Source organism: Cucurbita pepo, chromosome LG02, assembly GCF_002806865.2.
Source record: "Cucurbita pepo subsp. pepo cultivar mu-cu-16 chromosome LG02, ASM280686v2, whole genome shotgun sequence".
NCBI classification, from domain to species: domain Eukaryota; kingdom Viridiplantae; phylum Streptophyta; class Magnoliopsida; order Cucurbitales; family Cucurbitaceae; genus Cucurbita; species Cucurbita pepo.
This window is the reverse complement of record NC_036639.1, coordinates 6,459,542-6,480,455: the sequence shown is the minus strand read 5'-3', so window position 1 is coordinate 6,480,455 and position 20,914 is coordinate 6,459,542. Positions and strand designations below refer to the sequence as shown.

General features: G+C 38.6%; 2 protein-coding genes across 12 annotated transcripts; one reads left to right on the top strand and one right to left on the bottom strand.

The window, feature by feature from the left end:
* Window positions 1–2,385: 2,385 nt before the first annotated feature.
* Window positions 2,386–7,967, top strand: LOC111788056. Of its 10 annotated transcripts, none has more exons than XR_002814091.1 (9): window positions 2,386–2,564; window positions 2,654–2,726; window positions 4,677–4,762; window positions 6,077–6,397; window positions 6,482–6,703; window positions 6,797–6,921; window positions 7,151–7,307; window positions 7,387–7,455; window positions 7,565–7,967. XR_002814091.1 is itself a non-coding variant. In XM_023668203.1 (9 exons), the coding sequence occupies exons 2-8, from the start codon at window positions 2,724–2,726 to the stop codon at window positions 7,434–7,436; spliced, it is 912 nt and encodes a 303-aa protein (XP_023523971.1). In that variant the 5' UTR covers window positions 2,386–2,564; window positions 2,654–2,723; the 3' UTR covers window positions 7,437–7,455; window positions 7,565–7,967. The 10 variants fall into 10 exon arrangements, 3 of the variants coding, with proteins under 3 accessions (XP_023523971.1, XP_023523970.1, XP_023523968.1); XR_002814090.1 differs by having other exon boundaries at window positions 7,387–7,465; XM_023668203.1 differs by having other exon boundaries at window positions 7,151–7,255.
* Window positions 7,968–11,938: 3,971 nt separating this feature from the next.
* LOC111788057 lies at window positions 11,939–15,459 on the bottom strand. Of its 2 annotated transcripts, XR_002814095.1 has the most exons (10): window positions 15,171–15,459; window positions 15,013–15,078; window positions 14,845–14,925; window positions 14,667–14,720; window positions 14,517–14,585; window positions 13,437–13,499; window positions 13,237–13,319; window positions 13,076–13,141; window positions 12,841–12,976; window positions 12,569–12,745 (listed from the first exon to the last, which is right to left on the bottom strand). XR_002814095.1 is itself a non-coding variant. In XM_023668204.1 (9 exons), the coding sequence occupies exons 1-9, from the start codon at window positions 15,387–15,389 to the stop codon at window positions 12,946–12,948; spliced, it is 732 nt and encodes a 243-aa protein (XP_023523972.1). In that variant the 5' UTR covers window positions 15,390–15,459; the 3' UTR covers window positions 11,939–12,945. The 2 variants fall into 2 exon arrangements, 1 of the variants encoding a protein (XP_023523972.1); XM_023668204.1 differs by having other exon boundaries at window positions 11,939–12,976.
* Window positions 15,460–20,914: the final 5,455 nt, after the last annotated feature.

The window sequence follows — 20,914 nt, the reverse complement described above, 5'->3', positions numbered from 1 at the left end:
GTCTTTAACTTATAAGTAACCCTAAAGGTGTAAGTAACTTATAAGCCTTAAAGGTGTACATACCTGATTGCGGCATAGCGTTTCTTGAGCGGGACTAAGTAAAACTTTTGCTCTCATACCATTTTAGTCAAGACCCAATTTTAAGAAGTCGGGACTAACTAAAAACTTGAAAACATAAAAGGAGGACAGTAAAATACAATAAAAAAATTTTGCGTTAAAAAAAGATAAATATAAATTTATTTACAAATCTAAAATAAAGTTTAATAGCTTGAATACGGGCAAACAAAATAATGTAAAACATTAAACTGTGGCTCTATATAGCACCTACTCCAGATCTTCTTCCATTCTCGATCAGTTTCTTTTTTATAACCTATCAAACATGGAAAATATAGAGTGAGTACAAAAACTTAGTAAGTAGTCTATTTGAGGTTCTCAGTCGTATCTATAGTGGATGTTAGGGCAGCACACTCATTTCTTGTCATGTTCTTGTTCTTGTCCTGAGATCTTAGGTTCTTAGGCTTTGTTCTTGAGCTATAAGTTCTTGCATAGTTCTATTGAGAGGACTTTGGTCTTGAATTTTGAGTTTTTAACCGAGTGTCCCATATTGGTTAGGGAGGAGAATAAAACACCATTTATAAGGGTGTGGAAACCTTCCCCTAGCAAACGCGTTTTAAACCCTTGAGGGGAAGCCTGAAAAGGAAAGCTCAAAAAGAACAATATTTGCTAACGATAGATCTGGGTAGTTACATTTTTTCTGCATCAACACACAACCCAGTCCCTTATCCGATGCGTCCCTAGAATTCACAATTGTACTCTTAGCACCAACAATACTTTTCTCAAGCAATTCTTATGATTTGCGTCCATCTTGGAGTACACAAGTATATCACCAATGAAGATACTGACGAACATATTGAGAAAGTCTTTAAAAACTCAGTTCATTAGTTCCATAAATATTGCAACAAGTAATCTCATAATGACTATAATGGCTTATGAAAACCGTCTTCGACATGACTATGTTACTTGTCGAACTTGTTTGTTAGCCACTAGCACTACTAGTGTAAGGTATATTGAGGTTTTACGCTCGTAGTTCAACCTCACAAAACCAGGTAACCAAATAAAAAGTAGGTATCTGTTATTATGATGTTTAGTCCATCTTTTCTTCGAGGAGTAGTAAAGAGGGCCAACCTAAAGGTTTACTAACATTCAGCTGACAAACAAGTTCTTTACATTGGAGTGTGAGCTTGATGGAGGCCATTTCAACTCTGGATTTCTTCTACAAAATTGTTCACCTATATTCTTTCAAACTACGGATTTAAGATTTACTATAAAGTAATAAATTGAAGTTCAAACTAATCATGAAGCTTGATGATCCGGTCGACTAGTTCAAATTGAGGTTCATTCTCTCCAACTCTGATACCTTACCGAAATTTGAACTAGCCGAACATTTTAAGATTAGATTCCTGCACTTATTCAAAATTCAGGGAGAATTTTAAACTAAAAGTTTCAGGGTTTATGGATTTTCTTACCCATGAGGAATTTTAATTTTAATTGAGTTTTTATGCTAGGTTAGGGTGTCTGTTGTCACGGTCATGGTCGTCTAAGGCGTGTTGCCTATGGCCGCATGCCCATAACAAGCCAAACCCTTTGTGTCTTTTCATGTCGTAGTGTTTACTTTTGTATTTTTAAGAAAGTTGGAAAAATCATGCGTAGGCCTGCTAGACATAAAATGCCTCATAATGTACTATGGGTGATATGACTCGTTGTCAACTTCTCTCTACCCGATAGTTATATGCTTTGTTTTTGCCTTTTGCTTACATTCCCATATAATACCAATTTCAATTTCTCAAATCTTGCTTTCAAACTCTCTTTCGAAATCTCTCTGCTCCCATTTTCTAAAAATTTCTTCTTGAACCGGGGCCAGAGGTTCGAGCATATATTGTTTGGCCTTAGGCGATGCAAGAACAAATAGGCTTAACTCACTTGAGGCTGAGAAGTGAGTGCCGCACAATCGCAAGTTCGCTGCCATCAAAATGCGATTGTGACAGCTGTTTCCTGTACATTCAACCCGACCATCCGAAAATTCGGACCAACCCAACCCAAACTTGGGTTGGGTTCATTTTTCTAAAGCCGAACTGAATCGGTTCGGTTTCGAGTTCATGAAACAAAACCATTAAATTGACTCGAGTCAAATAAAAATGTATAAATTATATTAAGAAACTTACTCGTATTAATGGGTTTGCCAAAGGTGTACTTGATTATTCGTATGAAATTATAGAAATGAAAAACAAGACATTCGAGGAGAATTATTGAAAAAAAGATTAGAATGAATTGTTTTTTAAGTACTAAAAAATTAAATTAGAAAATTTTAAACAACCGACTTGCTGATGTATGTTCTGTATTCATCACAATTGCCATTTTCTGCAAAAGCAAGGAGGGTTCTGCCATGGCAGAGAACTTTTAGACCTGTTCAAGTTGCAGTACAAACCAGCCAACTGATAGAGCGTACCCTCCACTGTGGACTCCAAATTTTCCCCTCGGCTCTTCGGTTTCTGGAGGAAGAGAGGGTAATGAGTTTCGCGTTTTCTGTCATTTCGCTCCTTTCTAATTCTGTTCAATCAATCGTTTCTTGATTTTTGCGATGCATTGTCCGCAGCTCCCTGCATACGCGTTTGTAGCGGCGAATATTGTTGGTCTTCTCATTGCTTCACTGTTCTGATGTTGAAATGGTGAGATCTTTTGGATTCTTTGTTCTTTTTCCCTTTCCTGTTCGTTCGAGCGCATGTCTTTGTTTCCTTTGGCTGGCTTACAATTGGGGGTTTCGTTAGAGCAATGGGCATGTTGGGCCACATAAGAAAGGATTGCGATTGCTTCAACCAATACCACATTTTATTTTTTATTTTTTGGAGAATTACAACATTGAACCTATTGAGAAGGTTTTGGGTGCCATAACCATTGAACTATGCTGAAGTTGAGACAATATGTTCCATGTTGATATTTATGTACATGATGTTGTTGTTGTTATGACTTCGTAGATGAAGGGTTTAAGCTTCATCTCCTTTTTCTCTGGTTTTTGACAATGCAACGTCAACAAGTTTGTTTCTTAATCTCTTCGTTGTTTGACTGTTCTGAAACAACAGAACTATGCTTACAATTTTGCAAATGGGAGTGGGAAAGGCCGAGATACTTTTATGATGCTTATTTTATTATTTTTCTGATAAGAAACAGAGACGTATATTCCTCAGAAGAACCAACAAAATAGCCCAAGGGCAGGGTATAGAGATAACTCCTCCCCACAAAACTTACGAAGGAGAGCCTTCCAATTGTTTATAATCATTAGAAGGTTGTAATTACAAAATAATTTAGTATAATATGTACCACCAAGAGGCATTGTGTTGCCCAAAAGCTAAAGGGACTTGAAAGAAGAAAATCTATATTCAAATATGTGCTATTCCTTTCCTTCCAAAGGCCCCAAAGGAAGGAGGGTGTAACACATCTCCAAAGGACTTTTCCATTACTGCCAATAAAACCTACCAACCAGTCATCAATCTTCGTAAGGAAACGAAGATCCACCCCAAACTCATTGCAAATAGTCTGCCATCCTTTCGTTGCAAAAGGACAATGAAGAAACAGATGGTGTAAAGATTCCTCCTTATGAAGAGAGCCAGTCCAAAGACCACCATAATTTGTAGGTAAAGACTTCCACTTCCAAGTAACTAGGTGAGAAGCCGATTTAAGTGTACTGCCATCCCAAACAAAATCTCTGAAATTTCTCTGAGCAATTGATCACTTTGACAGGAGCTCTCATGAAGAGCAAAGAAGTAATACAGAAGGGTATTTAGCACCGCATGAGTGTGAGTAAATGTCTCCTTTAGAAAGAGACACCCTTCTCCACTTATCAACGTTAGTTCTAAACTTCTCTACCAAGAAAAACCCCAAATAATTAAAGGGAAATATTTCCACTTTTCTACCAAAAAAAAAAAAGTAGCTTTTTGAACCACCCTCTCGATGTCCATGTTTATCCCATGTAAGGCCATCTTCAGGACATTTAAACTCAGGCTCGAATGAAGGAGTAACAAGTTGACAATAGTCCACCATGCCATTAAATTATCACCCTCGCGTATATTTGTAGTGCATGACCTCAATTGTGAGGTTCCCAACTACAAAGGTTTTAATCAATCTCTTCTCACGGTGACAATAAATCAATCTACTGAGAGCATCCTCCACAATATTGAATAAAAATGGTGACAGGGGATCTCCATGCCGAAGGTCTTTTCCCTTTACATCTAGGTCGACCATTTTTAAGGATAGAGATATTTTTTTCGAAGAAAGGCATCCCAATATCCACCTTCTCCATCTATGCCAATGCCCTCCAACTCAAGGATGGCATCAAGGAAAGACCAATCCACCTTATCATATGGCTTGCCTAGATCTAGCTTTAACAAGAAGTCTTCTATACCCGATGACCTCCACTCATCCTAAGAATGAAGGATTAATTTGTGCAAGAAATAGCTTTTCTTGTCTGCTAAATTGGTGGGTTTGTAACTCTTGTTCATAACAAATACTGGTGAGGGAGAAAATAGGGTGCCAGTACTTGCGTTTTATTCTGAAGAGCGCTTTCACTTCTGCAGTTTATTTGGTTCTTAGATTGTCAATAATGGCCATTTCTAACACTGCAGGTTGATATTTGTCAGAAATGTGGAGACAGAGGCTTTGTTGAGGCTTTAAATTATTGTAAAAAATGCCAGACTTACCCTATCCATCGGTATGCATTACTGACCATTGGTTATGTAAAATTTTCATTTATATCAAATCTTAATTATCATTGGTTTTCTATAATTGTTAAATGTATCAAATTGTCGAATCTTTTATACTCTTGTAATGGAGCCACAGACGTGACACTTGCACCAACTCGTGTTTTATAGGCATGAAATAACATTGTAAACATATTATTTTTTTAAATGTAATTGCAATAAATGGAGGGGCGTGTACGTTATAGTTTTTTTTCTTGATTATTTTTTATATTAAACAGAATAATAATTGGGAAAAGGCCTTTTTCAATGACAAGATAAAGTTTAGCTAAATGCACTAAAAGGTACATGATGAGATATAAATAGATTTTTACTTGGAGACTACTTGGTCTCCCCCTCTTTGGAAGCTTTTTCCTTGGCCACCAACTGATATAGGTGGCTAACTCCACCAAGTCTAGTCAACAATAGTCATTCAAGTTGATTTAAAAACACAACTCAGGTATTATAGTTGTTTGGAGAAATTAAATTTCTTATTTCTTAAAAAATCTAATAATAGTTAAATATATTATAAGAGAAGTTTCAACTAATGAAACTAATTATAAAAGGAAAGGATAAAGAAGGTGAAAGAATCTAAAGATGGTTAAATTTCTTACTTTGTGCGCTTGACCTCACAAGGTGAGAGCGTCAAGTAGCTTGTATCCATCATTTCAGGATAAAAAGGCACTTAGTATTATCAAGCTGGTTATCTTGCTTTATTGTAGTTAATTTCGTTGGAAAGAAATATGTCTCCCAAATTTAAATAGGTCATGCGTATAGTGAGCAATCGTCACATTGTGACTCCTTTCATCAGGTTTTGCTTTTTCTGTAATTACCCTTTATGTTTGATTAGTGAGCGTTGGGGCTGGCTTTTGAAATTTTTATCTTTTCTCTCTGTATTGGTTTTTTCAATCTTTTGTTGGCCTTGCTTTCTTCTTTCTTTCATCTTAACAAAAGCTAATATTTTAAATATAAATTAAAAAGAGAGAGATTGAGCCATTGAGACTTCTTGTGCAGAGATGTGCCCAAAACAGCCTTCGTGTTTGTTATCCATTAGTTGATATGCAAAAGATTGCTTTCTTGTGGTTCGTTCAAATTTGGGCCCCCCTTTTTAATAGAAGATTGTAAAAGGGCGGAAATCTACAATGTCAATGGAGTAATTTCCTTTGCTTCGATGCTAATTACGTGCTTGGCTGAATGCTTGATTTGATCGCATTTCACTATTGATTTTATTAAGGAAATAGATATCTATTTTATTTAGTACCTTCAACCTTGGTCATTTTATTGTGCAGCTATTGCTTAGATGCATTGCCAAAAACTTTTGATGAGTATGTTACTTGGTTTTGTGAAGATTGTGAGGCAATTATGATGCCAGCAGTAAAATCTGATGTCAAGTTAAAAAAGAAAAAGTGTGTCGAACAATCAAAGAAAAATGATACAACACCTGAGGCACATTGCAGTGAAAAGAAAAATGATACAACACCTGGAGGGCTGGGAGAGCAAGTTCGAGAAGGTGGGGCCAATCATGGTGAAGTCACAACATCATCTGATGCATCCAACTTTTTAGGGCACAACTGTTATGTTGCACGGCCTATAGTAGATCCCATTTGGAGGTAAGAGCCTTTTATTTATGTTTATTTTATATCAAATTTGTAAAATATAGTAAAACTGGTGTTCTGGTGTTCTGGTCATGACAGGGGAACGTTAAAATTTTGGGTCAAAAGTTTTGCCAGAGTTGGTGTACTTGTTGCCCATATGTCTAGCTTAGCATGCTCAAAAGTGTATGAGGAGGCAAAATCGTTACCCGAGTCACTCCCTGTTGAATTACTCTGTAGATGTGAAATATGGCCTAGAGGATTTGAGAAATTAGGGCCAACTGATCTAAGTATTGCTCTTTATTTCTTTCCAGAAGACGAAAGGTAATGGATTCTATGCTTCTACTTCCATTTCTATCTGTCTGTCTCTCTCCTGCTCCTATTTGTGACAATGTCTTCATTTTTGGGTGGTTGCAGAAGCCAAAGGGCATTTGATCTTCTGGTCAATGCAATGATGTGCAAGGACCTAGCCATGAAAGCTGTGCTGAAAAATGCTGAGCTATTAGTTTTTACTTCGTCCATGTTACCAATGCGATACTGGAGTAAGGCCACATGAACTTTTCATAATTTTCAGTTTGTTGGGTCAATCTTGGTAAATTGAAAACTAGGAATGATTGTATCGACTTTGAGGTTTCTTTGCATTGGAGATATATAATTTCTGAGTTTTTCTTGGATACGTAGTATTTTTCCTAGTAGGCACAATTCATTTAACAATGCAATTTCCAGCATCTTGTATGCTATATTTAGAGCACTGAGCAAATTCATGTGCAGGATTTCAAACAAAGTACTATTTGTGGGGCGTGTTCCGGGGAAAGCAAGCTGCACAACCAAGAAATAATGTGGCTTCTGAGAGAAGTTTTACTGAGTCATTACCTTGTATGCAAAGCCCTATAAGTCCTTTAATCAATACCAGTATTCTTCATTCTAGGTCACTTGTTTCTTCTTGCTCTCCTCTGTCATGACTTATTGGTTAAACAAAATCAGTAATCTGGCTTAAGTGGCTGTAGATTCGAACTATGAGACCAACAAAAATACAGTTGTGACCAAAAGGCGATGATGAAGAGGTCAGACATGAGGTTAGGAATGGTGAGAGCTCAAGAGTTCTCTAATGTTCATGCTTGAAACAATTTTGGAGGATCAGTAGATGATGAATCTGTATTGTCTTGTGTTTCTTTACTGATGTAGATGTACATAGTTCCTACCTGATCTCAGCTCTTCTGAGGCCATTTACGCAACTGTCCAAAGGTCTGGTTTTTGTGCTTCAATGCCATATGCCAAGGAGAGAGGAGGCCACATGAAGTTTGGGGGAATGCCACCCTTTACTAGCCTTTTGTAGTTCTTTAACCTTTTGTTGGGAATGGCTTTTGTCTTGTGGCTTTGGTTTACCTATTTGTTGGTGATATGTGTAGTAGATTGGTCCTTGGTTTGTTGGTGATATGTGATAGTAGATTGGTCCTTGGAGCTACTACTGATTCCGGTTTGGGATGATTAGAGCTCCAAAGAAAGGTTAAAGAAGGCAAGGAAGAAAAGACATGATATGCAATGAATTGTTATAAGGGAAAAAATTTTATATGTCTGTCTACGTTAATATTATTTTGTGTCGAACAATCTATAACTTAATATTTGTTGGTCAGGTATGTGAAACTTGGTTTGAGCGGCTTAGCTGATGATTCTAAAGGGAGAGGTTATTGTTCTTTTACACCCAACAACATAAACATGAACAATAAAAGGCACGAAAGCTGGTACGCCCAAAGTTCAATTAAGCAAATTTGTGAGTATGCTATGTGGTTGTGCAACATTGCTTTAGGTCGAATTTTGTGTTATTTAAAGTCATTCAACACCGTTACTAAATCAAATACAAAATGTTTACAAAGCAAGTTTGATGTTCAAATTATTTATAAAAAGGGAATGAGATTGGGATATGAAATAAATAGATTGACAACTCATGGAAATATAGACAGCATAGACGCTCCGGGTTGACACCCCTTTGTAGTTGTAAAGCTCTTGAGCACTCGCTCATCTTGATCAGTGACATCATTCACCTGGAAAAAAAAATGTAAAAGTGGGTGGGTATAAAACTATCTCAGTAAGCAACTTATAACATATAAGCTCTCGTTGCATTTTTAACATAATATACAACTATGGTTTTTCTCCAAACTCTGGGTAGTTTTGGTCTAATCTCTTCTACTACCTGAGCAACTGGGAGGCCTCGAAGTACCAAGCAAATATATGGTCTAAATCTCACCTCTAGGCAATACAGATTGTTCAATCTTTTCTATTCTCGACTTAGGTAGCTTGCTTTGCTTACATATTGAATGTTTGGTGTCCTGGGTTGGGCGATACCTCATAAAGTTTTGATGGGACAGTACAATGTTTGCTAGTCTGAACAACATCCTTGGAAGGTTAGCTAGTGGACCCTTCCAAAAAACCATAAGTTACCCTAGTTAGGGGGTTTGACACCCCCCTCCCCCCAATGTGCCAGCCAGTTACTGTGTCAACCTATGTGGTTCCATGCCCCTTCTTAGAACGAGTTTAGAGCATAGTCCCGTTGAGGAGACTCCTGACCATTTCCACAAGGTTAGAGCACGTGATCGTCTTGACGCACTAGCCTAACCGATCTAGGCCTAGCTCAATAGTATTAGTACCAAAGTGGAAAGGGTAGTGGAAACTTTGTTGATACCGTTCATACTGTTATTAGCATGGAAAGCTACCTTAATTATATTCTTGAATGTCATGGAGGTCTACTAGGTTCCTAGAGTAGCTAGGTGGCTTAGGTTGTCTACTATCTAAATATCATAGTTTTTAATTGATATGTCCTTCATCTCTCAACTCCAGAAAGGGGTGATTTAGGGTTTCAGTTTTAAGCCCATACGTACAGAGCTAATAGGTTTTTTTTCTTCAAAACTCAAGTTCAATACTATTTCTAAGGGAATATTGAGATATTGAAAAGAGAAAGTAGTTTTCGGAACTGACATAGAACGCAAGTGAAAAGCCGCATATGGTACCTTGACGTCGATCAAACAAAACTGACCAGGAGCAAAACCATTTTCGGTGTTGGTTGCTAATCATACGTGCTGAAATCATCAAATGTGAACATTTATTACAACAATGTCGAAAAATATCGGTCGTGACTCTATTTCTTCGCACGAGTGCTGTGAACGACTTAATATTAACGAACAAATTGAACATATGTACATGCATTCGATTTTACATTTGTTTTGGAAATGTTGTCGAATAGTTTAAAAACCCCTCAAAATTTGATGGTAGTTTTCCATAGTTTTCTCATACATTCATCTTCTATTGTATAGTATGTTAGTTGCCTCCCGTATTTCAATGCCTCAAAATTCGGGTGGTGACAAATTGGTATCAGAGTAGATGAGTTTAGATCTTGTCGAGAGTCTTTAACTCTGTGACTCAACCCGCCGACACGCTCGGTGGTGGCCAGGTAAATAATCTAAACTTGAAATTGTTGAATAAAATTATTGTGGTTTGGTAGCGTAATCGATTTGTTGCCGTTTGTTGAATAATGTTTGAAACTGGTTTTGACCCAATCCATTTGATGACAGATAATGGGTGTTGGGAGAAGAGGAAGGCCCGTAAGGGGCGCTGCAGTTCCGCCACCCGAGGCAGAGTAATACCCACCTCAATATGAGGCTGAAGAGATACCTCTAATCGTCGACCAGGTTATGCATTGACACAACTGCCCTGAATAAGGTGAATGTGGCCAGAGAGACCCCCTAGAAGTAGCTCCTTATACACCAGCGCCGCGAGAAACTATGCCTGGTTATGGAGACAGATAATGGGTCCCAGACAGATAATGGCTGTTGAGTGTCATACGGGCACGCGAGAAACTAAGTCACAATCGATATTTTTTGACATTGTTATAGGAAATGCACAAATTTAATGATTTCAACAATATGATTGGCAACCAACATCCATAAATATTTTCACTTCTAAACAATTTTTGTTAACCCACGTTGGGGTACCATCGGCGGCTATTCGCCCGCGTTCTAGGTCAGTTTCGAAAAGTTGTTTTCTCTTTCCAACATCTCAATATTACGTTAGGAAGAAGTAATCTCAATATTCTGTTAGGAAGAAGTAATGGGACTAGAATTTCAAAGAAAAAGAGCCTACAACATTGTATGTACAAGTTTAAAATCGTAACCCTAATTTGGAAACCCTAATTGGGCCGTTCAAAGCACTCACGCGAAAAAACTGTTACGGTCAATTTTTTTGGCATTATTGTGAAGAATTCTCAAATTGATGATTTCGACACATACGATCGGCAACCAACACCAAAAAAAAGTTTGCTCCCAACCAATTTTTGTTCATCTGTCGGCAGGGTACCATTCACAATTTTTCATCGCGTTTCGAAAAGAACCTTACTCTTTCCAATATATCAGTAATCCTGTAGGAAACAGTACTGAGACTTGAATTTCAAAGAAAAAGAGCCTACTTCAGAATGGTCTTCTACAAACCGCCTAGCTATTCAACACGTTCCTTTATGTGTGCGACAGAGCGCTATCGTAGCTACTAATACGTTCTGAGCTACTTGTTTAGGCCACCCTTTCTTCTAGGGAGTCAACTCTAAACATTAGTAACCCATCTAGGTAGCGGTCGATTGCATCTATGTCCTCGACTTTTCCATTCAATTCTGTCACTCGTCCTTCTAAGAAGCAAACAGTGTCAAGGACGACTTGTGATTTAGGAGTCAATTTTATCATCGACTTTGTTTCAGTCTCAATGCGTTAAGAAACTAACAAAACTCTAATACCATTTGCCATAATTGCACTTTTCTTAGTAGCAGACTAGCAATTATTTGGTACTTGTTCTAACCCAGCGAACAAACTAATCATGTCAAAATTGAATTTCGCGTTCTACCCCAGCGAACAAACTAGTCATGTCAAAATTGAATTTCGCACATCGATTATTTGGCACTTGTTCTAACCCAGCGAATAAGCTAGTCATGTCAAAATTGAATTTCGCAGATAATTCAGGTGTATGGTCGAGCCTCGAGCTACATTTTGGGAGAAAGGGAGTTTTAGAAAACGTGGGTGAGGAAATCATTGAAAACATGTTGGAAGTAAGCATTGTGAAAGTCAATTGCATAAAAAACATGTAAGCAAAAGAGATTATAATACTTAGTCGGGAAGGTTTGATGACTACTTGGTCCCCTATAATACATGTTGAAGCAATTCAGGTCTAGACATGATTTGATTTGCCATTCAGTCATACAAGAGAAATAAACTTATGAAAGTAATACAACATAAAAGCAAGTAAATGGTTTGGCGTGTCATGGGCATGGCCATGGGCAATACGTCTTGGACGAGCATGACCACGAAGCTTGGCATGGCTCTCCTCTATGTCAATGCTTCGCCGGGGAACGACCAACAATGAAAGACATCACGGCCATGCTCAAGGAGATCAAGCATGAGAGTCAAATCCAAAAGCAACAATTCACTGTTCCAGTTTTTCTAGATCATCCGAGCCTCTAGTTAGAGCTGTACCTTCAGCAGAACCATAGATTTAAAAACAAATCTGAAGAACAATTTAGTTCACCTATTATTTCCTGGTTAAGTATGACATTTATTTGAATAGGTTGGAAGTATGTAGCAGCAATAATGACAGGGCTGAATCTGTACTTCTGCTTGAAGATCTCTCTCTCGTTTTTCACACTGAGTACGTCCAGCTTGTTACATTCTGATGCAGATTGCAATGCTGTATTTCCCATTGCATAAATGAACTAAAGGGAATCAAACCTGCTGTTACTTTACCAAGAAACCTTCATGAAACATAAGTTTGGTAGCAGCTGGTGTAACCAATATAGGGAGGGGCCCATGAAAAGAAATTTTTGCCTTCATAACCTACTGAGTTGTCTGGAGGCAGCTCAACAAACAAATACACATCATAGAAAGACAAACTATTGGCATTAGACAAGATCAAGCTGTAAAGATAAGTTTTGCAATGAAGTCCTATACTTGGACATGAAAATGTGACAAAGCTATACCACAAATGGGGAAAAAAGACGAACATCCCAACATATTACTGATTTGAAAGGTACGTTCACAGTTAACTAAATTTTGTGTTTCTTCATAATTAACCATATCAAGTAATATTCTAATTTGAAAGCTCTCATACTAATTGTAATTTCTATTTCATCAACCAAAATGTACTACAAAATATTGCTTTCAGCACAAAATGGTTTGTTCCCCGGTATGAAGCAATCAAAGCAGCAAGACTAAAATTTACTTGCATATTTCATACATTTTATAAAATGTGGATGATACACTCGGTTAAATTTGTACTGAACTTGGATCAGAAAAAAGAAAACGATATACTTTTTTTTTTTCTCTTCATTTGACGGCCCTGGCAATAGAAAAGGAAACATCTCTATAAAAATGAAAAGAAAAGAAAAGAAAACATTACAGGAATAGGATGGATCAAATGATTCAAGAAATCACATTGCTTTTTGGTTCGGCTTTAACAATCTGTGTTGCATTGACTGCCTTTGCTCGGAAATTTGATCTTCGGGCAGCCGAAAATGAGATTAGTAATCATTGCTTCTTCTATGGATGCCATTTTATACTACATCCAACACTGAAGGAAAATTTTAAGGTAAGAATTAGTCATACTATATGCAATTTAGTGATTCCATGAAACATATGCAGAGAGTTGATGGAATATCAGAAAAAAGACCTGGGTTTCTGCAATGTGGATACTGGTTGGCCACTCATAACACAATCTAATGCCAAACTTAAATCCCTACTCAAATTATAGAACAATTTAGTTATTAACTTCAAACAACTGCAATTTGAATGTACAGATCAAAAAATGAAAATTAAACCGAGGACACTGACCTCCCAGTGACAGGCTTGCTATTTGATGGTCGAGAATCATCAAATTGACCGTGATAAACCAACTCAAATGGCCTTCGCCCATCCTGTTACATACTTAAGCACTGCACTCAATAAATCTTGGTTTCTTAAAGCAAGATTGAAAATCAAGTATGCTAGTTAAAATTACATTAGAAAATGAACAATGAAATTTAACAGAGTACCTTTTTGAATAGAAAGAACTCTGGTGTGCAAACTGCACCAAAATCCCTTGCAACTTCCTGTGACTGCAATTGGACGTACAATTAGCTTTCAAATTGATATCAATGCTTCAACAGAAAAGATGATAAGAATTCTTTGATACACAGCTTGTAAGATCAAAATGATTAAGCATTACTATTACAAGGAACATTGGAGTTCCAATTGCTTTCCAACGTAAGGGGCATCATCATCTACAAGTCTTCAGGCCCTCACAATTCTCACAGCTATACATGTAATTTTATTGTTTCGAAAAAAAAGTGCAAATAGATATAAGTTCTAGCAATGATATTCAGAACAGTAATGGCTCAACATTGTAAGGTGCAAGGTGTCACGGTCATACTAGTCCAAGGCATGTTGCCTGTGGCTGCATGTCGGATGTCCCGGTCATATTTGTCTAAGACATGTTGTCCATCACTGCATGCCTGTAACATACCCCTTTTACTTCCTTTCATGATAGATAGACCTTTACTATTCTTGTTGTGTCAATACGGGAGTGTATGACCAATCATCAAAATCATGTCTACACCCTCCAGGGCTAAAATGCCTCAAAATGTACTATAGGGGGATGTGACTAGTTGTCAATTCTTCCTACCTAGGTTATATGCTATCAAAACCGTTGTTGCTCATTTGCTTTCAGCCTATAACATTGTTTTCTTTAAAATTATTTTCAACGTATTTCCTCGCTCACGTTTTTCTAAAACATTTCTCTCAAACGTGACTCAAGGTTCGAGTATACACCAACATTGTTCGTAAGTCAAGAACAAGTGTCGCACAATCATTATCCCGTTGCCGCAAGAGTGCGATTGTGACACAAATCAGTACATTGGATTTTAGATTCTGTTAGGATGTGTATGCAGTGTTCACAAGCATGTGCCTAAATTGCTACAATATCATTACATGAAAAGACATAACTTGATAAAACAAGCCTAAATCATCATGATCATAGAATGCACTGTATCTAAAGTCATAAACAACCAAATCACATTATTTTACATAAGTAATGGCTAAATAAAAACAACAGCATAAGGTTTAAAGAAACATACATCATCATATAAATATGGAAAGGGGTATTTGAAAGCTTTTGCTTCTTCTGCCATAAACTCTGGTCCATCCTGTCATGAAAATTTGCACGGTCTTACAATTAACCAATCCGTCAACGCAACTTGTAATTCCAATTACGAAGTTAACCGAACCTGTGGATGCGTAGCTACAGAGTTTGAAGATATGGCTACAACAGCCAGTCCTTTCTGAAAGATCACAGTATGACATTAATGAATCACAATGGTTGGACTTCAAAGTTCTTGTTGAAACAACACACGGATCTCAAAAGCAAGCAATGAGAAAAAGGAAAAAGAACCATATCCTTTGTACCTTCATATAGAAATTCGAAAGTTTCACAATATCCTTTTTCAAGTGTATAACAAATGGGCAATGATTACAAATAAACATAACCTGCAAGCAATGAAGAATTGCTTAAACAAACACTAAAGTCTAAGACAGAACCAAACAATAATTGAAGCAAATGAAAATGAACTTTACCAGTAAAGCAGGATAGGGTTCAAAATCTTCTAATTTCCATACTTTGCCTGTAAGAGGTTCAGGAAGCTAAACCAATTGCCCGACCAAAAACAAATTATCATCACTGAAAATTGGGGATGAATTTGAAGTGTTTGGATATCGAATTGGGGTTTGATTACCTCAAAATCTGGGGCTCTGGAACCTAACGTGACCACTTTGGATTCGGTTCGAGCGCATCGAATAACAAAACTTCTCCGTGTCCGAAGACGAAAGGGTTGAAACCTCATTTTGGATAAGCATGGGGATGGGGTGATTTGAATTCGTGTGGCGACTGACCTAAACGCCTGGGGAAGAAATGGTGAGGCGATTGATGAAAGACTACAAGTTGTAGCAGCCATGGTCGATAAGGTTCGAACTTCGAACAGGGCAGTGGGTGGCCGTTGCTTCGTACTGGTACAAGTGAAATAATCTCTCATAACCTAATCATTTTTACTTTTCCATGTCTTGTCTTTACCTGAAATAGCTCAAATGGAAGTAACAGTGTGGTTCAGCATTTTAAGAAATACTCACTTAGTGACTACACTATTGGAGTTAGATGCAAACACATACAATCATAAGTGGGACCTATTATATCAGTATATGTTCCTTAGGCGACTATCTTAACCGGGCTAATTGGATGTGTATTTACTGTTCTACACACAGCCCACACATGTGAGTATGAACCCACCAATCGGTTCACGCACCTCCTAGGCCCCTTTCTTGTCGGGCGAGGATTCTTGGTAGTTATTGATGTCAAACACCCATTAAGAATAATGATGGTCGTAGCAGCATTATGGTAAACATAATGATCATTTTTCTGCCTCGTAACGTACGCGTCTATGCCATCGTAATGAGGGGTGTTCCCCCATGCATGAACACACAATGATGCATGAGATCCTAACATTTTTATTCATTATCATGTATAACAACTCTCTTCCATTTTCGTTCATATCGTATCATTATCATAACTTTTCATACAAATTTTAGGGTTGTGCATCATGTCAACATATTTTATCGTATATCACTAATATCATGCATCGTGTCATATCATGTCATATCATACATACATCATATCATCAGCCTATCGTGTAATATCACGTATTATATCGCCAAATGTATTACATCATAACATTTATTGTGTCATCAATATATCCACATCATAATACATATCATAACATTCATGTATCATCTCATAGTCACATCGTATCACGAACATATCTTGGACTTATCATTTTATAAACATATCATAGTCCTATCATTTCATGAACAGGTCACAGTCATATAATTCATAAACATATCATAGTCATATCGTTTCATAAACATATCATAGTCATATCGTTTCATAAACATATCATAGTCATATCCTTACATAAACATATCATAGTCATATCGTTTTATAATTGTATCATAGTTATATCGTTTCATAAACATATCATAGTCATGTTGTTTCATAAAAACATATTTTAGTCATATCGTTTCATAAACATTTCACACATATCAAGCATATAACACGTGTAGGACCGCAGAGCACGCATCATCATATAACATCAATTTCTAACCATATCGATAGTAATACCACTTACTTGGTTGGCCTTAGCCAAAGTTCTATCTACCTCCAAATTTTCTTGTTTTTCGTCTTTCGAATTCATTCTCACTTATGTCAATACTTCACCTATTTTGAATATTCACTTAATTGCCTCGTAAAAATCAAATTTCATGTTTTCATTGTTTTTAAAATTATGTCAACGGAGTGAATATTCAAAACAAGTGAAGTATGAGCGTAAGTGAATATTCAAGATTAAGATCAAAAGAAAAGGGGAGATTTCAGGGTGTTAATATGGGACTTGATCTTAATCTTGAGTGAGCTATAAACTCACTTGTGTCATTTGTTTTTTGATTTGCATGAATTAAAATGACTTTTGTAGTCGGTTCAATATACCTAAACAGAGATTTGGGAATATAATCTTACCGGATAAAATTAACTCATTCCCATAAAAGAATAATAAGATGAGTTTTTTAGGTGTTTAACAATGTAACCACTCTCTCATTTGCCTAAGCAAATTAGTCACGAAAGAGACAGGGATACACAAGATGAAAGAGTGATTAATTGTTTTACCGTGCATCAGTGCAATTTTAGATCTATAGTCTAGTGACATATAGTTAATTAATGAATAAAATTCGATTAATTAAAAAATTTAATTAATCAAATTTGGATAATCAAAATTAATATTAAATATAAAAGAGAATTATATTTATTGTATTTGTATATTACATATTAAAATAATAATTTATGTATATTATATATAATAAAATATAAATATATATTTAAAGATTGAAATTGATTAATATATGTTGAGAGGTTGAGCAATCGTTGCCCACATGCGGCTGCATCTCAGACCCTTTGAAGCTCAGTAAAGTTAGGACCATAATGAGGCCGCAATGTATCCAAGTTGTTTAAACATAACGTGGGGCTTTTGTTCTACTTAAGATATCTACATGTTTGAATCTCTAAAAGGGAGTCGATTCATATCACCTGATTTTTTCGGCTACGAATGTCGACAAATAAAATAAAATACCGTAAATTTTTGGGTAATTTAAAACAAACAATACCATGATTTAAAAATAAATTGAAATTTAATTACAAACTAGGGCTTTTCGAGTTTGTTATATAAAGTCTCAAAATACATAGGCAGGATGGACACCTCGAGATGACATCTACTGTGATTGCATAACTCTTAAGCACTCCTCCACCTCGACTAGTGGTCGGTAGTCACCTGACAAAACAAAAATGGGGTGAGTACAAAAATACTCAATAAGCCACCTATTAAGTATGAGCCTAATTGTAGGCTCCCATTGCATCCTTATCTACATGTCATCATGGACTATTCTCTAAACTTTAGAAAGTACGGGTCTAATCTCTATACATCAAGACCCAATTTTTGAGACTTCGAAATGCCAACGTGACTTATAGACTATGCAAGTAAACATGTATAAATGATAACAATGAAAATACAATAAAATTCCGCACGGTTCATGGATATGCAAACAAAAGAGGGAATGAGATTAGATACAAAACATATGCAATGACAACCCATGGATATGCAGACAACATAGATGCTCTAGGCCGACTCTCCTCTATGGCTGCAGAGCTCCCAAGTACCCACTCATCTCGACCAACGACATCATTCACTTGAAAAGGAAAATGTAGAAAGGGATGAATATAAAAATACTTAATAAACAACCCACTTATAGACTCTCGTTGCATTTTTAACCGAGTAGGCATCCACAAACTTTTCTCTAGGTTCTAGGTAGTTATGACCCTATTTCTTCGGCTATCTAAGCCATTGGGAGGCTTGAAGTATTGAACAAATCTTTGGTATGAATGTTAACCCTAGAGGTTTGTATAGGTTGTCCGGCCCTTTCTGTTTTTTGACTTAGATAGTTTGCTTCGCCTACGCAGAGAATGACTAGTGTCTTAGGTTGAGGTGCTACTCTGTTAGGCTATAGAGCCTAATACTTATTTATAGCTTGGTCAACGGTTATATCCGGTAAAGCTATATTTAGTAAAGCTATATATAGTAAAGCTATATATGGTAAAGCTATATCCGGTAAAACTATATATGGTAAATAGCTATATATAGTAGATGACTAAATCTGGTAAAGCTATATATAGTAAACTATACCACATATATATCTGGTCCGGTAGAGCTTTGAAAATGTACTTTCTATTCTCTGTACTCTCTCTTGTTGTACATAGCTGAAGTCATCAATAAAAAAATCCTTTTAGCCAGAGTTCTCCTTGCAATTTTCTCTATCCTTTTTTCTTTGTGTTCATCTAGATCGAGCGTGTGCGTTGTTGTGCGATCCTAACAACTGGTATCAGAGCCAAGCGATATCAGAGCCAGGCGGTGTCAGAGCCAGACGGAAGTCAGAGCCAGGCGAAATTCACCACGATTTGTGAAGATGGAAAGTCCAAAGATTGGAATTGAGAAGTTCGATGGATCCGATTTCGGTTTCTGGAAGATCTTCACGATTGAAGATTATCTGTACCAGAAAGATCTTCACGAACCTCTGTTGGGGGTGAAGCCGGATACCATGACCACGAAACAGTGGAAGCTCAAGGATCGATAAGCCTTGGGGCTGATCCGGTTGACGCTATCCAGAAACGTGGTGTTCAACATTATCAAGGAGAAGACAACGTCAGGTCTGTTGAAGACGCTGTCGAATATGTACGAAAAACTGTCGGCTATGAAAAAGGTGAATTTGATGCGGAGATTGTTATGAGTTCTTGTGAGAACTTCGTTATGAGCAAACATAAACGAGTTAGCTTCACAAAGACTGTTACAGAATTGAAGAAAAGTACCGGAAGCATCGCTAAAAACTCCAGAAGGGGGTTGCGTCGTCTGAAAGCGTCGCTGAAGCTCCAGAGGGGGTTGCGTCGTCCGGAAGCGTCGCTGAAGCTCCAGAGGGGGTTGCGTCGGCCCGAAGCGTCGCTGAAGCTCCAGAGGGGGTTGCGTCGGTCAGAAGCGTCGCTGAAACTCCAGAGGGGGTTGCGTCGGCCAGAATTGTCGCTGAAGCTCCAGAGGGGGTTGCGTCGTCCGGAAGCGTCGCTGAAGCTCCAGAGGGGGTTGCGTCGGCCAGAAGCGTCGCTGAAACTCCAGAGGGGGTTGTGTCGGCCAGAAGCGTCGTTGAAACTCCAGAGGGGGTTACGTCGTCCAGAAGCGTCGCTGAAGCTCCAGAGGGGGTTGCGTCGAAAGACTGTTAGAGAATTGAAGAAAAGTACCGAAAGAAGCGCACTGAAACTCCAGAGGGGGTTGCGTCGCCCGGAAGTGTCGCTGAAGCTCTAGAGGGGGTTGCGTCGCCCGGAAGCGTCGCTGAAGCCCCAGAGGGGGTTGCGTCGCCCGGAAGCGTCGCTGAACCTCCAGAGGGGGTTGCGTCGTCCGGAAGCGTCGCTGAAGCTCCAGAGGGGGTTGCATCGCCTAGAAGCATCGCTGAAGCTCCANGGTTGCGTCGCCCGGAAGCGTCGCTGAAGCTCCAGAGGGGGAGGGGGTTGCGTCTCTCGGAAGCGTCGCTGAAGCTCTAGAGGGGGTTGCATCGCCCGGAAGCGTCGCTGAAGCTCTAGAGGGGGAGGGGGTTGCGTCGCCCGGAAGCGTCGCTGAAGCTCCAGAGGGGGATGGGGTTGCATCGCCCGAAAGCGTCACTGAAGCTCCAGAGGGGTTGCGTCGCTCGGAAGCGTCGCTGAAGCATCAGAGGGGGTTGCGTCGCTGAACCTCCAGAAGGGGTTGCGTCGCCCGGAAGCGTCGCTGAACCTCCAGAGGGGGTTGCGTCGTCCGGAAGCGTCGCTGAAGCTCTAGAGGGGGTTGCATCGCCAAGAAGCGTCGCTGAAGCTCCAGAGGGGGTTGCGTCGGCCGGAAGCGTCGTTGAAGCTCCAGAGGGGGTTGCGTCGTCTGGATGCGTCGCTAAAATTCAAAGGGGGTTGCGTCGTCCGAAAGCGTCGCTGAAGCTTCAGAGGGGGTTGCGTCGGCCAGAAGCGTCGTTGAAAATCTAGAGGCAGTTGTGTCGGCCGGAAGCGTCGCTGAAGCTCCAGAGGGGGTTGCGTCGTCCGGAAGCGTTGCTGAAGCTCTAGAGGGGGTTGCGTCGGCCGGAAGCGTCGCTGAAACTCCAGAGGAGGTTGCGTCGGCTGGAAGCGTCGCTGAAACTCTAGAGGAGATTGCATGGGCCGGAAGACTCTTCCTGAAACACCAGATGTGAAGCAAGTGGGAGATGATGTTGAGGTTCTCAAAGATTCACAGAGTGATGTTGTAGCAGATACTCATGAAACTCCTGAGACTCTTGCTGAGAAACCAGAGGTGAAGCAAGTGGGAGTTGATGTTGACTTGCTCAA